This window comes from Mobula birostris, chromosome 14 (assembly GCF_030028105.1).
Source record: "Mobula birostris isolate sMobBir1 chromosome 14, sMobBir1.hap1, whole genome shotgun sequence".
NCBI lineage: Eukaryota > Metazoa > Chordata > Chondrichthyes > Myliobatiformes > Myliobatidae > Mobula > Mobula birostris.
This window is the reverse complement of record NC_092383.1, coordinates 60,735,079-60,751,261: the sequence shown is the minus strand read 5'-3', so window position 1 is coordinate 60,751,261 and position 16,183 is coordinate 60,735,079. Positions and strand designations below refer to the sequence as shown.

The window sequence follows — 16,183 nt, the reverse complement described above, 5'->3', positions numbered from 1 at the left end:
TGCATAATGGTGCTGATGGTTTGCAATAGTTCAACTAAGCTAAAGATGTTTTGTTGATGATTTTAATTTGCACTCCGTGTCTGAGGCTTCTCACCTAAGTGTCCAACAACAATCAGCCAACATTGATTGACTCCAGTTACCCTGATACGTTTTTCCAAGACCACAATGTCCTGCTGAAACCTTTCACAGTGCTCATCAAGATTTGCAGGGAAGAAGTCCAGACAGAAATGTAGAACATGAATCTTTAGTGATATGTTGCACTTCATGGTTTTGTATGCTTGAAGCATGTTGTCAGCCAGTGGCAGCTAGTTTGGTGTTCTGTAGTTGCCAGGAAAAATTTCAACAATATCCTTGAATCCCTTCCATGCGATTTTGTCCAGTCCCACTAGAAGTTCCTCCAGTCACCTGTCATTGATGACCTGCTTGATTTCTGCATCAGCTGAAATGCCTTCCTCAATCTTAGTATCAATTATTCTGACCTGAAGTATGAATTGAAATAACAAATATAGGGGTTTTCAAAAAATATTGCATGATATAGAACTTTCATGGTGATATTCATGATTAGCAATCTAAAATCCATAAGACACACCCAAATGTATACAGGAAGCAAAATCTTTGTTGTCCAGTGATATTGCAAGTGCTTTTTTTAAAAATCCAACCTTGTCCTCATCTAGTTAGCCAGAGTTGCCCCACTTCTTCAATTGTTTTTTTCTATTTTGCAAGTGAGTGTATACACTTTAGGAACTATAAATTTTATGTTTTAATGATTGACATTGCTTATGTATCATTATATGTTTTAACCTAATGTCCCAGTTCACCTTTGCCAAACTGCATTTATTTTCCTGACTTCAGTAATGATTTATAAATACAGATAGCAGGTATATGTACCTAAACTAGTGTAATCATATTTATACGCACAGATCAATCTCTAATGATGTAATTTGTCTTTTTAAGCTGACTGGGTAGCAATGTAACTGCTGTTAAACTACTCGTGCTGGGAGAAAAATAATCAGCAAGGGAGTTTTCAAAGGACGGGGTATTCTTTGAAAACCTTGGTCTCCCTTGTCCCGATGATCAGGTTCACCCTGTGCACACCACACCCAACCAATCCCACTGTATTTCATTCCCTCCAATTATTCTTCAAGTTAGTACCCATAGAAAGAAGCAAAAACTGGAGAACAGTATTGTGACCAGTGAGTAAAAATGATAATGCTTAGCCTACTCAAGTACTCTTCCTTATCAGGAGATGAAAAGATTGCTAAAGGAAACACAGGATCAATTCTGATACAAAACTATGGGGTTTTGGATCTATAAGAAACAGATATGAGAATTTTAGGAGAAAGGAAGAACATTGTTAACAGAACAAGAGAGGGAACTATAGGGTTGTATTGTATGATTAGCAGAAAATATTAATAGCCGAAAGACTAATCTGGAAAAGTTGAAGCGGGTGGAAATGAAAATGTTTAAACTATGGAATGGAGGGTAAATATTATCATCAGTTTGAGATTGTGAAAACATCAGCATCTCAGAGGAAAACTCATAAGTAAGTGTGTGAGACCAGGAGAAAGGTTTGTTAACACAACCTAAAATTTGTTAAATTTAATTTTAGCATTTCTTTTGAATTCCTTAAGATAGTTTGCCAAATTTCTACTGAATGGAATATTTCTCTTTTAAATCATTTTATTGATAGGCATGTTATTACAATAACTAATAATTCATTCTAACTCTCATTATAGAAAATCTCGATGCCACCTCTCATCATTCAAGAAGTGAAAAGAACTCTTTGGATATAAATTTGAAACAAGATTTGTATGATTTAAAGAAGGATGGCACTAAAGGCATTACAGACAGATTATCACGTAATAAAGATATAACTAAAGATGGTCTGAAGGAAGGAAATAATCTTTCAGAAGCTGACAGAACTCGATTTCATAGAAGAGGATTGCAGGACTCAACAGGAGATGGGTTGTATGGAAATGATCTAAGTGACATGGGGAAATATGACAGAATGGGAAAAGATAGCAGTGCAATTGGAAGAGATGGATTAGGGAGAATGGATGAAGATGGCTTGGATACATTGCGTGGCCAGGGAAAGCATAACATGCATCAGCTGCATAGAATGGGAAAAGATGGTAAGGGCAGTTTGGCTGGAATGAATGAAGAAGAAATGGGAATTGGTGGTAAAGGCAGACAAGATGGAATAGAAAGATATGGAGGCGATAGATTGGGTGGAATTGGAGCAGATGGCATGGATATTTGGGATGCAATGGGAAAAAGTGGGAAGGGCCAACTAGTTGGAGAGGGAAAAGGTAGGATAGACAACTTGGATGAAATCGGAAAAGATGCGACTGGAAATTTGGGTGGAGTAGAAAAACATGGGAAGGTTCAGTTGGGTGGAATGGGACTAGAAATCACAGATAGTTTGGATGGGATGGGTAAAAAGGGACAAGATAGTTTGTATGGAATGGGAAATGAAGGCAAGTGGGGATGGGATGGAAAAGAAAAAGATAGGAAAGACAGTATGTATGGAATGGTAAAAGAAGGATATAGTGGTTGGGGTGGGATGGGAAAAGAAGGAAAGGGCAGTTTGCATGCAATGGAAAAAGAGGGAAAGGGAACTGGTGGAAAAGGCAGATGTGATGGATTGGGAAAAGGTGGCATGGCTGGATTAGATGGAATGGGAAAAGGTGGCATGGGAAGATCAGATGGAATGGGGAAAGGTGGTATGGGAGGATCAGATGGAATGGGAAAAGGTGGTATGGGAGGATTAGATGGAATGGAAAAAGGTGGCATGGCTGGATTAGATGGAATGGGAAAAGGTGGCATGGCTGGATTAGATGGAATGGGAAAAGGTGGCATGGGAGGATCAGATGGAATAGGGAAAGGTGGTATGGGAGGATCAGATGGAATGGGAAAAGGTGGTATGGGAGGATCAGATGGAATGGGGAAAGGTGGCATGGGAGGATCAGATGGAATGGGAAAAGGTGGTATGGCTGGATTGGATGGAATGGGAAAAGGTGGCATGGCTGGATTAGATGGAATGGGAAAAGGTGGCATGGGAGGATTAGATGGAATGGGAAAAGGTGGTATGGGAGGGTTAGATGGAATGGGAAAAGGTGGCATGGGAAGATCAGATGGGATGGGGAAAGGTGGCATGGGAGGATCAGATGGGATGGGAAAAGGTGGTATGGGAGGATTAGGTGGAATGGGAAAAGGTGGTATGGGAGGATTAGGTGGAATGGGAAAAGGTGGCATGGCTGGATTGGATGGAATGGGAATAGGTGGCATGGCTGGATTAGATGGAATGGGGAAAGGTGGCATGGGAGGATCGGATGGAATGGGAAAAGGTGGTATGAGAGGACTGGATGGAATGGGAAAAGGTGGAATAAGTGGATCAGATGGAATGGGAAAAGGTGGCATGGCTGGATTAGGTGGAATGGGAAAAGGTGGTATGGGAGGATTGGATGGAATGGGAAAAGTTGGCATGGCTGGATTAGACGGAATGGGAAAAGCTGGCATGGGTGGATTAGATGGAATGGGAAAGGGTGGTATGGGAGGATTAGATGGATTGGGAAAAGGTGGCATGGGTGGATTAGATAGAATGGGAAAAGGTGGCATGGCTGGATTAGATGGAATGGGAAAAGGTGGTATGGGAGGATTAGATGGAATGGGGAAAGGTGGTATGGGAGGATTAGATGGAATGGGAAAAGGTGGTATGGGAGGATTAGATGGAATGGGAAAAGGTGGCATGGCTGAATTAGATGGAATGGGAAAAGGTGGCATGGGAGGATTAGATGGAATGGGGAAAGGTGGTATGGGTGGATTAGATGGAATGGGGAAAGGTGGTATGGGAGGATCAGATGGAATGGGGAAAGGTGGCATGGGTGGATTAGATGGAATGGGGAAAGGTGGCATGGGTGGATTAGATGGAATGGGGAAAGGTGGCATGGGAGGATTAGATGGAATGGGAAAAGGTGGCATGGGAGGATTAGATGGAATGGGGAAAGGTGGCATGGGTGGATTAGATGGAATGGGGAAAGGTGGTATGGAAGGATTAGATGGAATGGGAAAAGGTGGCATGGGAGGATTAGTTGGAATGGGGAAAGGTGGCATGGGTGGATTAGATGGAATGGGGAAAGGTGGTATGGAAGGATTAGATGGAATGGGAAAAGGTGGCATGGGTGGATTAGATGGAATGGGGAAAGGTGGTATGGGAGGATTAGATGGAATGGGAAAAGGTGGCATGGGAGGATTAGATGGAATGGGGAAAGGTGGCATGGGTGGATTAGATGGAATGGGGAAAGGTGGTATGGAAGGATTAGATGGAATGGGAAAAGGTGGCATGGGTGGATTAGATGGAATGGGGAAAGGTGGTATGGGAGGATTAGATGGAATGGGAAAAGGTGGCATGGGAGGATTAGATGGAATGGGGAAAGGTGGCATGGGTGGATTAGATGGAATGGGGAAAGGTGGTATGGAAGGATTAGATGGAATGGGGAAAGGTGGCATGGGTGGATTAGATGGAATGGGAAAAGGTGGCATGGGTGGATTAGATGGAATGGGAAAAGGTGGCATGGGTGGATTAGATGGAATGGGAAAAGGTGGCATGGGTGGATTAAATGGAATGGGGAAAGGTGGCATGGGTGGATTAGATGGAATGGGAAAAGGTGGCATGGGTGGATTAGATGGAATGGGAAAAGGTGGCATGGGTGGATTAAATGGAATGGGGAAAGGTGGCATGGGTGGATTAGATGGAATGGGAAAAGGTGGCATGGGTGGATTAGATGGAATGGGAAAAGGTGGCATGGGTGGATTAGATGGAATGGGGAAAGGTGGCATGGGTGGATTAGATGGAATGGGGAAAGGTGGTATGGGAAGATTAGATGGAATGGGGAAAGGTAGTATGGGTGGATTAGATGGAATGGGAAAAGGTGGCATGGGTGGATTAGATGGAATGGGGAAAGGTGGCATGGGAAAATCAGATGGAATGGGGAAAGGTGGTATGGGAGGATCAGATGGAATGGGGAAAGGTGGTATGGGAGGATTAGATGGAATGGGAAAAGGTGGCATGGGTGGATTAGGTGGAATAGGTGGATTTGATGGAAGAGGAACAGCTGGAAAGGGCAGATTGGAAGAAACAGGTAAATATGGGAAGGATACTTGGGATGGAATGGGGAAAGATACGAAAGGCAGAGTGGATGCAAGGAGTTTTGGTGAAAAGGACAAATGGAATGAAATAGAAGAAAGTGACCTGCGTGTATTAGAAGGAATGGGAAAAGATGGAAAGAGCAGATTGGTTGGAGTTGGAAAGGATGGCAATAATAGTTTGGTTGGAATTAGTAAAGACCAATTGGATGGCAGTGGAACAACTGATATGAAAGGTCTAAGTAGCAAAAGCAGATTGAACACATTTGGTTCTAATCAAGACAAAAGTGGTTTGGAAGGGTATAGTGGCTCTGCCTTTGCTGGAATTGGTGCTAAAGATCAGGGTGGTTTTGAAGCCATTAATGCCTTGAGTATGGCTGGTGCGCTCTCGAATATGAGTGGAAGTGCTGGAGATGTAAACGATGGGCGCACCTCATCAGCCAGCAATAAAAGAGGTTTACTGCGAGATGACCAAATGTCAATCCAAGATGAATCCATGGATGAGAGTAAACAAGGCTTGTTGGCTTCTGATTTATCCCAGAGTCAACAAAGCAGCCATGCTAGAAGAAGACATAGAAGACTTTCTGAAAGTGAACTCAAGAGCAAAGGTAAATAATTACTGTAGTATGAATTTCTGTCATACCTGAAACTATACCCTGAAGTGATTGTTTTTATTATGGTAATGTTGACAACGGTGGATCTTATTTGTTCTTGAAATTCCCTGATTCTTTCCTACTGTTTTTTTTAGATACAGCACGGAATACACCCTTCAGGTGATAGAGAGGAGCTACAGGGAGTTAGCCACCCAGAGGATGCAGGAGTTAGATAAATGGGTGACAGTCAGGGAAGCAAAGGGAAGAGCTCAGATAGTAGAGAGCACCCCTGTGGCCATCCCCCTCAGTAATCTTATCTCATTTTGGATGTGGCTGAGGGGGATGACCTGACAGAGGACGGCCACGGCGATCAGGTCCTTGGCACTGAGCCTGGTTCTATGGTGCAGAAGGGAAAGAGGAAGATAAGTAATGCAGTAGTCATAGGGGATTTCATTGTGAGGGGAACAGACAGGAGGTTCTGTCAACCTGATAGAGCTACCCGCATGATGTGTTGCCTCCCAGGTGCCAGGGTACGGAATGTCTTGGATCGGATGCAAAGTATTCTGAAGAGAGAAGGTGAACAGCCAAAAGTCTTGGTACCAATGACATAGGTAGAAAAAGGGAGGAGGTCCTGAAGAGAGAATTCAGGGAGTTAGGTAGGATGCTGAAAAACAGGACCTCTAGGGTAGTAATCTCAGGATTGCTGCCTGTGTCACATGCTAGCGAGTGCAAGAATAGCACGATCAGGCATATTAATGTGTGGCTGAGAGACTGGTGTAGGGGGCAGGGATTCAGATTCCCGGATCATTGAGGCCTCTTCTCAGGGAGGTATCACCTGTACAAAAAGGAAAGGTTACACCTGAACCCAAAAGGGGTCCAATATCCTAGCAGGCACATTTAATGGAGCTGTTAGGGAGGGTTTAAACTAAGTTGGCAAGGGGATGGGAACTGGAGTGATAGGGTTGAGGAAGGGGAAAACAGAAATAAGTCAAAGATAGTATGCAACAGGGATTACAGAAAGAACAAGGAGGAGATGAGGCCTAATCACAGCCAATGGCATGAGTTACAGGGCAATAGAGGCATGGTGCAGTTAAAACAGAAAGCAACAAATACTGGACTGAAAGTGGTATATTCGAATGCATGCAGCATAAGGAATAAAATGGACGATCTTGAAATTCAGCTACAGATTGGCAGATACGACATTGTGGCCATCTCTGAAACTTGGCTAAAGGATGGCTGCCATTGAGAGCTGAACATCCAAGGACATACGGTGTATCGGAAAGATAGGTTAATAGGTAGAGGGGGTGGTGTGGCTCTGTGTATAGGAAATCATATTAAATCATTAGAAAGAGATAACATAGGATTGGAAGGCATAGAGTCTTTATGGGTTGAGTTAAGAAATGGCAAGGGTAAAAGGACCCTAATGGCAGTTGTATACAGGCCTCCAAACAGCATCCAAGATGTGGATAAACAAATTACAGCAGGAGGTAGAAGGGGCATGTCAGAAAGGCAATATCATGATAACCACTTTAACATGAAAGTGGATTGGGAAAACTAGATCAGTACTGGACCTCAAGTGACAGAATTTGTAGAATGTCTAAGGGATGGCTTTTTAGAATAGCTTGTTGCTGAGCCCACTAGGGGATCGGCTGTGCTGGATTGGATGTTGTGCAATGATCCAGAGGTGATAAGAGAGATTAATGTTAAGGAACCCTTAGGGAACAGTGATCACAATATGATTGAGTTCACATTGAAATTTGAGAGGGAAAAAATAAAATCTAATATGTCGGTATTTCAGTGCAATAAAGGAAATTACAATGGCATGAGAGGGGAACTGGCCAAAGTTAAATGGAAAGGGACATTTGCAGGAAGGACAACAGAGCAGCAATGGCTGGAGTTTCTGTGAAAAATGAGCGAAGTGGAAGACGGATATATTCCAAATAAGAAGAAATTTTGAAAGGGATGAAGGACACTGCCAAGGCTGACAAGTGAGGTCAGAGCCAAAGTAAAAGCAAAAGGGAGGGCATTCAAGGAAGCCAGAGTTAGCGGGAAGAGAGAGGATTGGGAAGCTTTTAAAAATTGCAGAAGGAAACTAAGAAGGTCATTAGGAAAGAAAAGATGAATTATGAAAGGAAGCTGGCAACTAATATCAAAGAAGATACCAAAAGTTTTTTTAAGTATATAAAGGGTCAAAGAGAGTTGAGGTTAGGTATAGGACCAGTACAAAATGATGCTGGAGATATTGTAATGAGAGATGCAGAGATGGGAGAGGAACTGAATGCATATTTTGCATCAGTCTTCACAATGGAGTATGTCTGCAGTATACCGGACATTCAAGAGTGTTCCAGGATTGACTAATTTTTTTATTGATAACAAAATGGTTCCATTAGTTCGATCTTGTGAATATAAAGAGATTGCTATCTCTGACCATGCTCCTGTGCTTTTATCCATAAATCCTCCTGGTTTTCCTCAGACAAACAGATTCTGGCATTTTAATTTAACTTTGTTATCTGACAAGGATTTCTTAAAGCATATATTAGAGGACAAATCATTTTTATACTGCAAGTGTTAAGAAAAAAGCTAATAAAGAGAGAATTAATTTAGCCAATCAGCAGAAACAATTAGATGAAGAATATGCTTTGACTTCAGATCCTGTTTTATATAAAAGACGGGTTGAAATTAAAACTAAATATGATTTTTTATTAACATACCCTATTGAAACTCAACTCTTAAAGCACAGAAGTCAATTTTATACTCATGGAGATAAAACAGGTAAATTATTGGCTAACCAAATTAAAACTTCTAGTGCTAAACGACAGATTAAAGAAATTTATAACGCTAACGGTAGGACAACTGATCATTTAGAAATAAATGATACTTTTAGAGAAATTTATTCAAAACTTTATAGTTCTAATCTTCTTAAAGGTAATACTGTAATAGATAATTTTTTAGACCAAATAAATATCCCTATGCTTTCTGTTGATAACCAAAAACAGTTGGATCAATGCATTTCCAATGAAGAAATAGCCGAGGCTGTACATTCAATGCATTCAGGGAAAGCTCCAGGTCCCGATGGATTTTCTGGAGAATTCTATAAGGCTTTTTCTTCTTTGCTTATAACTCATTTATGTTCAGTTTTTTCAGATTCTTTTAAGTCAGGTAGGTTGTCGTAATCTTTCCATGAAGCTTCTATTTCGCTTATCCTTAAAAAAATAAGAACCCAACTGAATGTTCTTCATATAGACCAACTTTCTTACTTAATGTTGATGCTAAAATTCTATCTAAAGTTCTGGCCTGTAGGATGGAAAATATCTTACTATCCATCATTTCTGACAATCAGACTGGTTTTATTAAACATTGATATTCTCATTTTAATATTCATCAATTATTAAACGTTATCTATTCTTCTTCTAAGGAGATATCAGAGTGCATGATATCCTTAGATGCTGAGAAGGCTTTTGATTGGGTTGAGTGGCATTATTTATTTAAAATCTTAGAAAAATTTAATTTTTGGTCCAACTTTATTCAATGGATTGAATTACAGCATTTATCCCCTTTTGCCGGGTTCTTACTAATTCTCAGAATTCTAAACCATTTAAACTTCAATGTGGAACCAGACAAGGTTGCCCTTTGAGTCCTTTGCTTTTTCACCTGGCTTTAGAACCTTTAGCTATTGCTTTTCGAGAATCTAATGATATCACTGGTATTGTACGGAAGGATATTATCCACAAAGTTTCACGTTATGTGGATGATTTATTGCTTTACATTTCTAATGTCGAAACTTCATTACCTTCTGTGCTTTCTTTACTCTCTTGTATTAGTCAGTTTTCTGGATATAAACTGAACCTACACAAGAGTGAACTTTTTCCTTTGAATAATTTGCCATTAACTGATATTAACCTTCCTTTTAAAATTGTAAGAAACCAATTCACTTATTTGTGTGTAACGATTACCAAGAATTATAAATACCTGTTTAAAGAAAATTTTCTTACTTTATTAAATTATATAAAAAGAACAGTATCAAATTGGTCACCTCTTTCGTTATCATTGATTGGTCGAATTAATTCTATTAAAATGAATGTTTTACCAAAATTTATATACATGTTTCAGGTTTTACCTGTTTTTATTCCTAAGTCCTTTTTTGACTCCCTGGACTCTATTTTGTCCTCCTACATATGGAAAAATAAACGTTCTCAATTGAATAAAGTTCACTTCCAGAAAGTTAAAAAGAATGGAGGTTTAGTTTTACCAAATTTTAGGTTTTATTACTGGGCAGCTAATATACGGAATCTCACGTTTTGGTTATACTGTATTAATCATGAGGACTGTTACGAGTGGGTTTCTTTAGAAGCTAACTTGGTTAATAAATTTTCTATTATCTCTCTCTTGGGATCTTCACTTCCTTTATCCTTAAGTAAGATAACTGAAAATGTGGTAGTCAAATATACTTTAAGGATTTGGATACAATTTAGAAAACACGTTGGTTTATTGAGATTCTCCCTTTCTAGTCCCATTTAAAAAAAAAATTTTTTTAAGCCTTCTAAGACTGATGTAGTTTTTAAACAATGGGAAAGATTGGGCATTACATGTTTCCGGGATCTGTTTGTTGGAGGAAGTCTTTCTTCATTCGAACAAATGTCAACTAAATATAGTTGACTAAAAACCCATTTTTTTCAGTACTTACAATAGAACATAGAACATAGAATAGTACAGCACAGTACAGGCCCTTCGGCCCACAATGCTGTGCCAACCCTCAAACCCTGCCTCCCATATAACCCCCCACCTTAACTTCCTCTATATACCTGTCTAGTAGTCTCTTAAACTTCACTAGTGTATCTGCCTCCACCACTGACTCAGGCAGTGCATTCCACGCACCAACCACTCTCTGAGTAAAAAACCTTCCTCTAATATCCCCCTTGAACTTCCCACCCCTTACCTTAAAGCCATGTCCTCTTGTATTGAGCAGTGGTGCCCTGGGGAAGAGGTGCTGGCTATCCACTCTATCTATTCCTCTTATTATCTTGTACACCTTTATCATATCTCCTCTCATCCTCCTTCTCTCCAAAGAATAAAGCCCTAGCTCCCTTAATCTCTGATCATACTGCATACTCCCTAAACTAGGCAGCATCCTGGTAAATTTCCTCTGTACCCTTTCCAATGCTTCCACACCCTTCCTATAGTGAGGTGACCAGAACTGGCACAGTACTCCATTTGTGGCCTAACCAGAGTTTTATAGAGCTGCATCATTACATCGTGACTCTTAAACTCTATCCCTCGACTTATGAAAGCTAACACCCCATAAGCTTTCTTAACTACCCTATCTAACTGTGAGACAACTTTCAGGGATCTGTGGACATATAACCCCAGATCCCTCTGCTCCTCCACACTACCAAGTATCCTGCTATTTAATTTGTACTCTGCCTTGGAGTTTGTCCTTAGAAAGTGTACTACCTCACACTTCTCCAGGTTGAACTCCATCTGCCACTTCTGCATCCTATCAATGTCCCTCTGCAATCTTTGACAATCGTCTACACTATCTACAACACCACCAACCTTTGTGTCATCTGCAAACTTGCCAACCCACCCCTCTACCCCCACATCCAGGTCGTTAATAAAAATCACGAAGAGTAGAGGTCCCAGAACAGATCCTTTTGGGACACCACTAGTCACAATCCTCCAATCTGAATGTACTCCCTCCACCACGATCTTCTGCAGGCAAGCCAATTCTGAATCTACCTGGCCAAACTTCCCAGGATCCCATGCCTTCTGACTTTCTGAATAAGCCTACCGTGTGGAACCTTGTCAAATGCCTTACTAAAATCCATATAGATCACATCCACTGCACTACCCTCATCTATATACCTGGTCACCTCCTCAAAGAACTCTATCAGGCTTGTTAGACACGATTTACCCTTCACATAGCCATGCTGACTGTCCCTGATCAGACCATGATTCTCTAAATACCCATAGATCCTATCTCTAAGAATCTTTTCCAACAGCTTTCCCACCACAGACATAAGGCTCACTGGTCTATAATTACCCGGACTATCCCTACTACCTTTTTTGAACAAGGGGACAACATTCGCCTCCTTCCAATTCTCCAGTACCATTCCCGTGGACAACGAGGACATAAAGATCCTAGCCAGAGGCTCAGCAATCTCTTCCCTCACCTCATGGAGCAGCCCGGGGAATATTCCATCAGGCACTGTCAAATTAGAGATATTCTGCGATCTCAATTATATACATTTCCTAATATTCCTGATAAGAACATATTAGATGAAATTCTTAATATGAAATCATTTTATAATGGTTCAATATCCAATATTTATGATATGTTGTTGGGAATGAGAAATGATTCTTTAGACAAATCAAAAATTTTTGGGTACAAGATTTACAGACCTCAATTTCTGAAGAAACTTGGAATGAGATTTTTAAATTGGTTAAGACTTCATTGTTATGTGCTCATCATTCTCTCCTACAACTTAAAGTGGTTCATAGGGCTTATATAAACAAGGATAAGTTATCCCATTTTTATATGGATATATCTCCCTACTGTGATAGGTGTAACAATGGAGAAGCTTCATTTATTTATATGTTTGGACGTGCCCAAGTCTTGGAAAATATTGGACGGAAGTATTCCAAGCTTTTTCTGGACTCCTTAAAGTAAATTTTAAGACTAATCCTTTGACTGCCCTGTTTGGTATTGTTGGAAGGAACGATATCATTTTGAAGACATCTGATTTGCACATTCTGGCTTTTATCTCTCTTATGGCTAGGAGGGTGCTTTTGTTTGAATGGAAGGATGCTGTTCTGCCTAATCATGCTCAGTGGTTACGGGATGTTATGGCATGCCTAAATTTAGAAAAGATTCGTTGTTCAATTTTTGAATCTAACCAAGATTTTCAAAATTTGTGGGTGCCATTTTTAAATTATTTTCATAATATTTGCCTTCTTGTTAAAGTACATAAGTTGGTTAATAGCATATTTTATCATCTAATAAGTTTTTTTTTCTTTTTTTTCCCCAAACAGCTTTGACTTTGGTAGTGGGTGTAAATCTTTTTTTAATAAAATTGTTGATACAGTATTCTAATATACAAATTAATCTAATCTATATGAATATAGAGTAAGGAGTTTGTTAATATGGTTCAATATACTGTATGTGGTATTATTATATTTTTTCTTTTGTTTTATAATATGTATTCTCTTGGACTCTGCATTCTTCTATATTGAAATCAATTAAAAAAAAATTGAAAAAAGAAAGAAAGAGTGTCAGGGAAGTGAAGTTTGTGCAGTGAAAATTATGACAGAGAAGGTGCTCAAAAAGCTTAATGGTCTGAGGGTAGATAAATTTCCTGAACCTGATGGAATGCACCCTCGGGTTCTGAAGGAAGTAGCTGAAGAGACTGTGTAGATATTAACGATAATCTTTGGAGAATTGCAAATGTTACTCTGCTGTTTAAGAAGGGCGAGAGGCAGCAGAAAGGAAAGTATAGACCTGTTAGCCTGACATCAGTGGTTGGGGAGTTGTTGGTATCGATTGTTAGGGATGAGATTACGGCGTACCTGGAGGCATATGACAAGATAGGCCAAAGCCAGCATGGTTTCCTGAAAGGAAAATCCTGCCTGACAAATCTGCTGCAATTCTTTGAGGAAATTACAAGCAGGGTAGACAAAGGAGATGCAGTAGATGTGGTGTACTTGGATTTTATACTTTATACTTTATTGTTCCATTTTCCACCTACCTTCAGCATTTTCAGAAGGCCTTTGACAAGGTATCACACATGAGACTGCTTAGCAAATTAAGAACCGATGGAATTACAGGGGAGTTACCAGCATGGATGGAGTATTGTCTGATCAGCAGAAAACAGAGAGTGGGAATAAAGGGATCCTATTCTGGCTGGCTGCCAGTTACCAGTGGAGTTCCACAGGAGTCAGTGTTAGGACAGCTGCTTTTTACAATGTATGTCAATGATTTGGACTACGGTATTAATGGATTTGTGGCTAAATTTGCCGGTGATACAAAGACAGGTGGTGGAGTGAGTAGTGTTGAGGAAACAGAGAGCCTGCAGATAGACTTGGATAGTTTAGAGGAATGGGCAAAGAAGTGGCGAATGAAATACATTGTTGGAAAGTGTATGGTCATGCACTTTGGTGGAAGAAATAAATGGGCAGACTATTATTTAGATGGGGAAGGAATTCAAAATGTGGAGATGCAAAGGGACTTGGGAGTCCCTGTGCAGGATACCCTAAAGATTAACCTCCAGGTTGACTGAGTTGTGAAGAAGGTGAATGCAATGTTGGCATTTATTTCTAGAGGTATAGAATATAAGAGCAGGGATGTGATGTTGAGGCTCTATAAGGCACTCGTGAGACCACACTTGGAGTATTATGTGCAGTTTTGGGCTCCTTATTTTAGAAAGGATATACTGACATTGGAGAGGGTTCAGAGAAGATTCATAAGAATGATTCCAGGAATGAAAGTGTTACCGTATGAAGAACGTCTGGCAGCTCTTGGGCTGTATCCCCTGGATTTCAGGACAATGAGGGGGAATCTCATAGAAAGATACTGAATGATAAAAGGCCTGAACAGATTAGATATGGCAAAGTTATTTGCCATGGTATGGAAATCTAGGACAAGAGGGCACGACTTCAGGATTGAAGGATGTCTATTTAAAACTGAGATGTGGAGAAATTATTTTCGTCAGAGGTGGTAAATCTGTGGAATTTGTTGCCACAAGCGGCTGTGGAGGCCAAGACATTGGGTGTATTTAAGGCAGAGATAGATAGGTTCTTGATTAGCCAGGGTATCAAAGGGCATGGGGTGAAGGTACAGGAGTGGGGATAACTGGAAGAATTGGATCAGCCCATGATTGAATGGCGGAGCAGACTCAATGGGCCAAATGGCCTACTTCTGCTCCTATATCTTATGGTCTTATGATTAAGCCAACTTACCAAACCAGAAGAAAAGAATAAGGGAATGTCAAGAACAAATTACATTACCAAGCAAAAATTGTGCAATCCTTCGGAAATTCCACAACATTGCCAAAATCTTTCAAAAATGACAAGTTCTTCCATTATTTGAAACAGAGTCTTCTGTTTATTTAATATTATTGGTTTGAGCTCAAAGGTTAAAAAAAATTTTACAATATCTGGTAATGTTTAAAATGGCATTTGAAATTACCTCCCCTGCCATAATTATGTATGGATAAATTTATGTTCTGTTTAAATAACTTCCAAAAAATAGGATCACAAGTTGTTTTAAAGTTTTGACACCAATTAAAATTATGTTAGAAACCAGATACCTGTATTACTGAAAGTCCTGAATGTTTAACTAATGGGTTAATTGGTCATTGCAAATTGTCCTATGATTGGGCTAGGATTGCTGGAAAGGCCGGTAGGGTCTATTCCGTGCTGTATCTCAATAAATAAATAACTAACAGAATATGTGACTACAAATCAAATAATTAACAATATACAATTCAAAAAAGATGCTTTTTATTCAGGTGCACAGATCATTTTAATTTGTGACTTGCATCAAGCATTTCACTCACATTAGATTTTCTCTGCAATAATACAGAAGGAGCTCACTACTTCAAAAGTGGACTTTCAGACATAAGTGCCAAGAAGGGAGAGGCAGCTGAACTTTGTTGTGTGACAATGAATGAGGAAGCACAAGGTTCCTGGTCTAAAGATGGTAAAAAGGTAGTTCAGAAACTAGTAACTGAATATGCCTAAATTAAGTAAATAACTTAAATGCTGCTGTTTCCATTAGGTATGCAGTGAATAAGGACCAATTCACTTTTACAACTCTAAAACAAGCAGTGCTGTAGAAACAAAACATTATTTAAATGAAATATTAACCAAATTGATTTATTCTTCTGAGTTGTTGCAAATTGTTAGTAAAATGTGAACTGCTTGTTGGGAGAAGTTTGTGAAACCATGTACTGTGTATTGGCCACCCAAATTGCTAAGTGACATCAATATGTTCAATGAACACAGGTGGTTTCTGATTAGATGTTCGTTGATATTTGTGTGAATCACAATATCACAATTGACTCAAAGAAGAGCCAATTTGTCATAAAGCTGATGACTTAAAGTTAATGTTACTTACATGGCTGGATGCACGTTTTTTAATGTTGTTGATACTGAGCTCAGCTAATGTCTGCCAAAAGTCAAAATCAAGTTAACTCTCACTCACAGAAATTTTGCCCCAGGATGCTTGTTGTGGCATGTCATATGTGACACCTTACTGCTCATAACTACAGTTTAAAAAAGTCAAGACCTCAAGAAGGATCTCAGCTTGAAATGTCAACTGTTTGCTCATTTCCATAGGTACTACCTGACCTGCTGAGTTCTTCTAGCATTTTGTGTGTGTTGTTCTGGATTTCCAGCATCTGCAAAATCTCTTGTGTTAATGTTGCAGGGGGGTCATTTTTCATTTCAAA

At 39.8% G+C, this 16,183-nt stretch overlaps 1 protein-coding gene across 1 annotated transcript in view; it reads left to right on the top strand.

The window, feature by feature from the left end:
- LOC140209393 (uncharacterized) overlaps nucleotides 1-16,183 on the top strand; it is a 77,753-nt gene that overhangs the window by 29,469 nt on the left and 32,101 nt on the right. Inside the window, exons 11-12 of the mRNA XM_072277645.1 lie at nucleotides 1,737-5,753; nucleotides 15,316-15,440. Coding sequence (XP_072133746.1) covers nucleotides 1,737-5,753; nucleotides 15,316-15,440 — 4,142 coding nt within the window. The remainder of the gene's footprint in view (nucleotides 1-1,736; nucleotides 5,754-15,315; nucleotides 15,441-16,183) is intronic.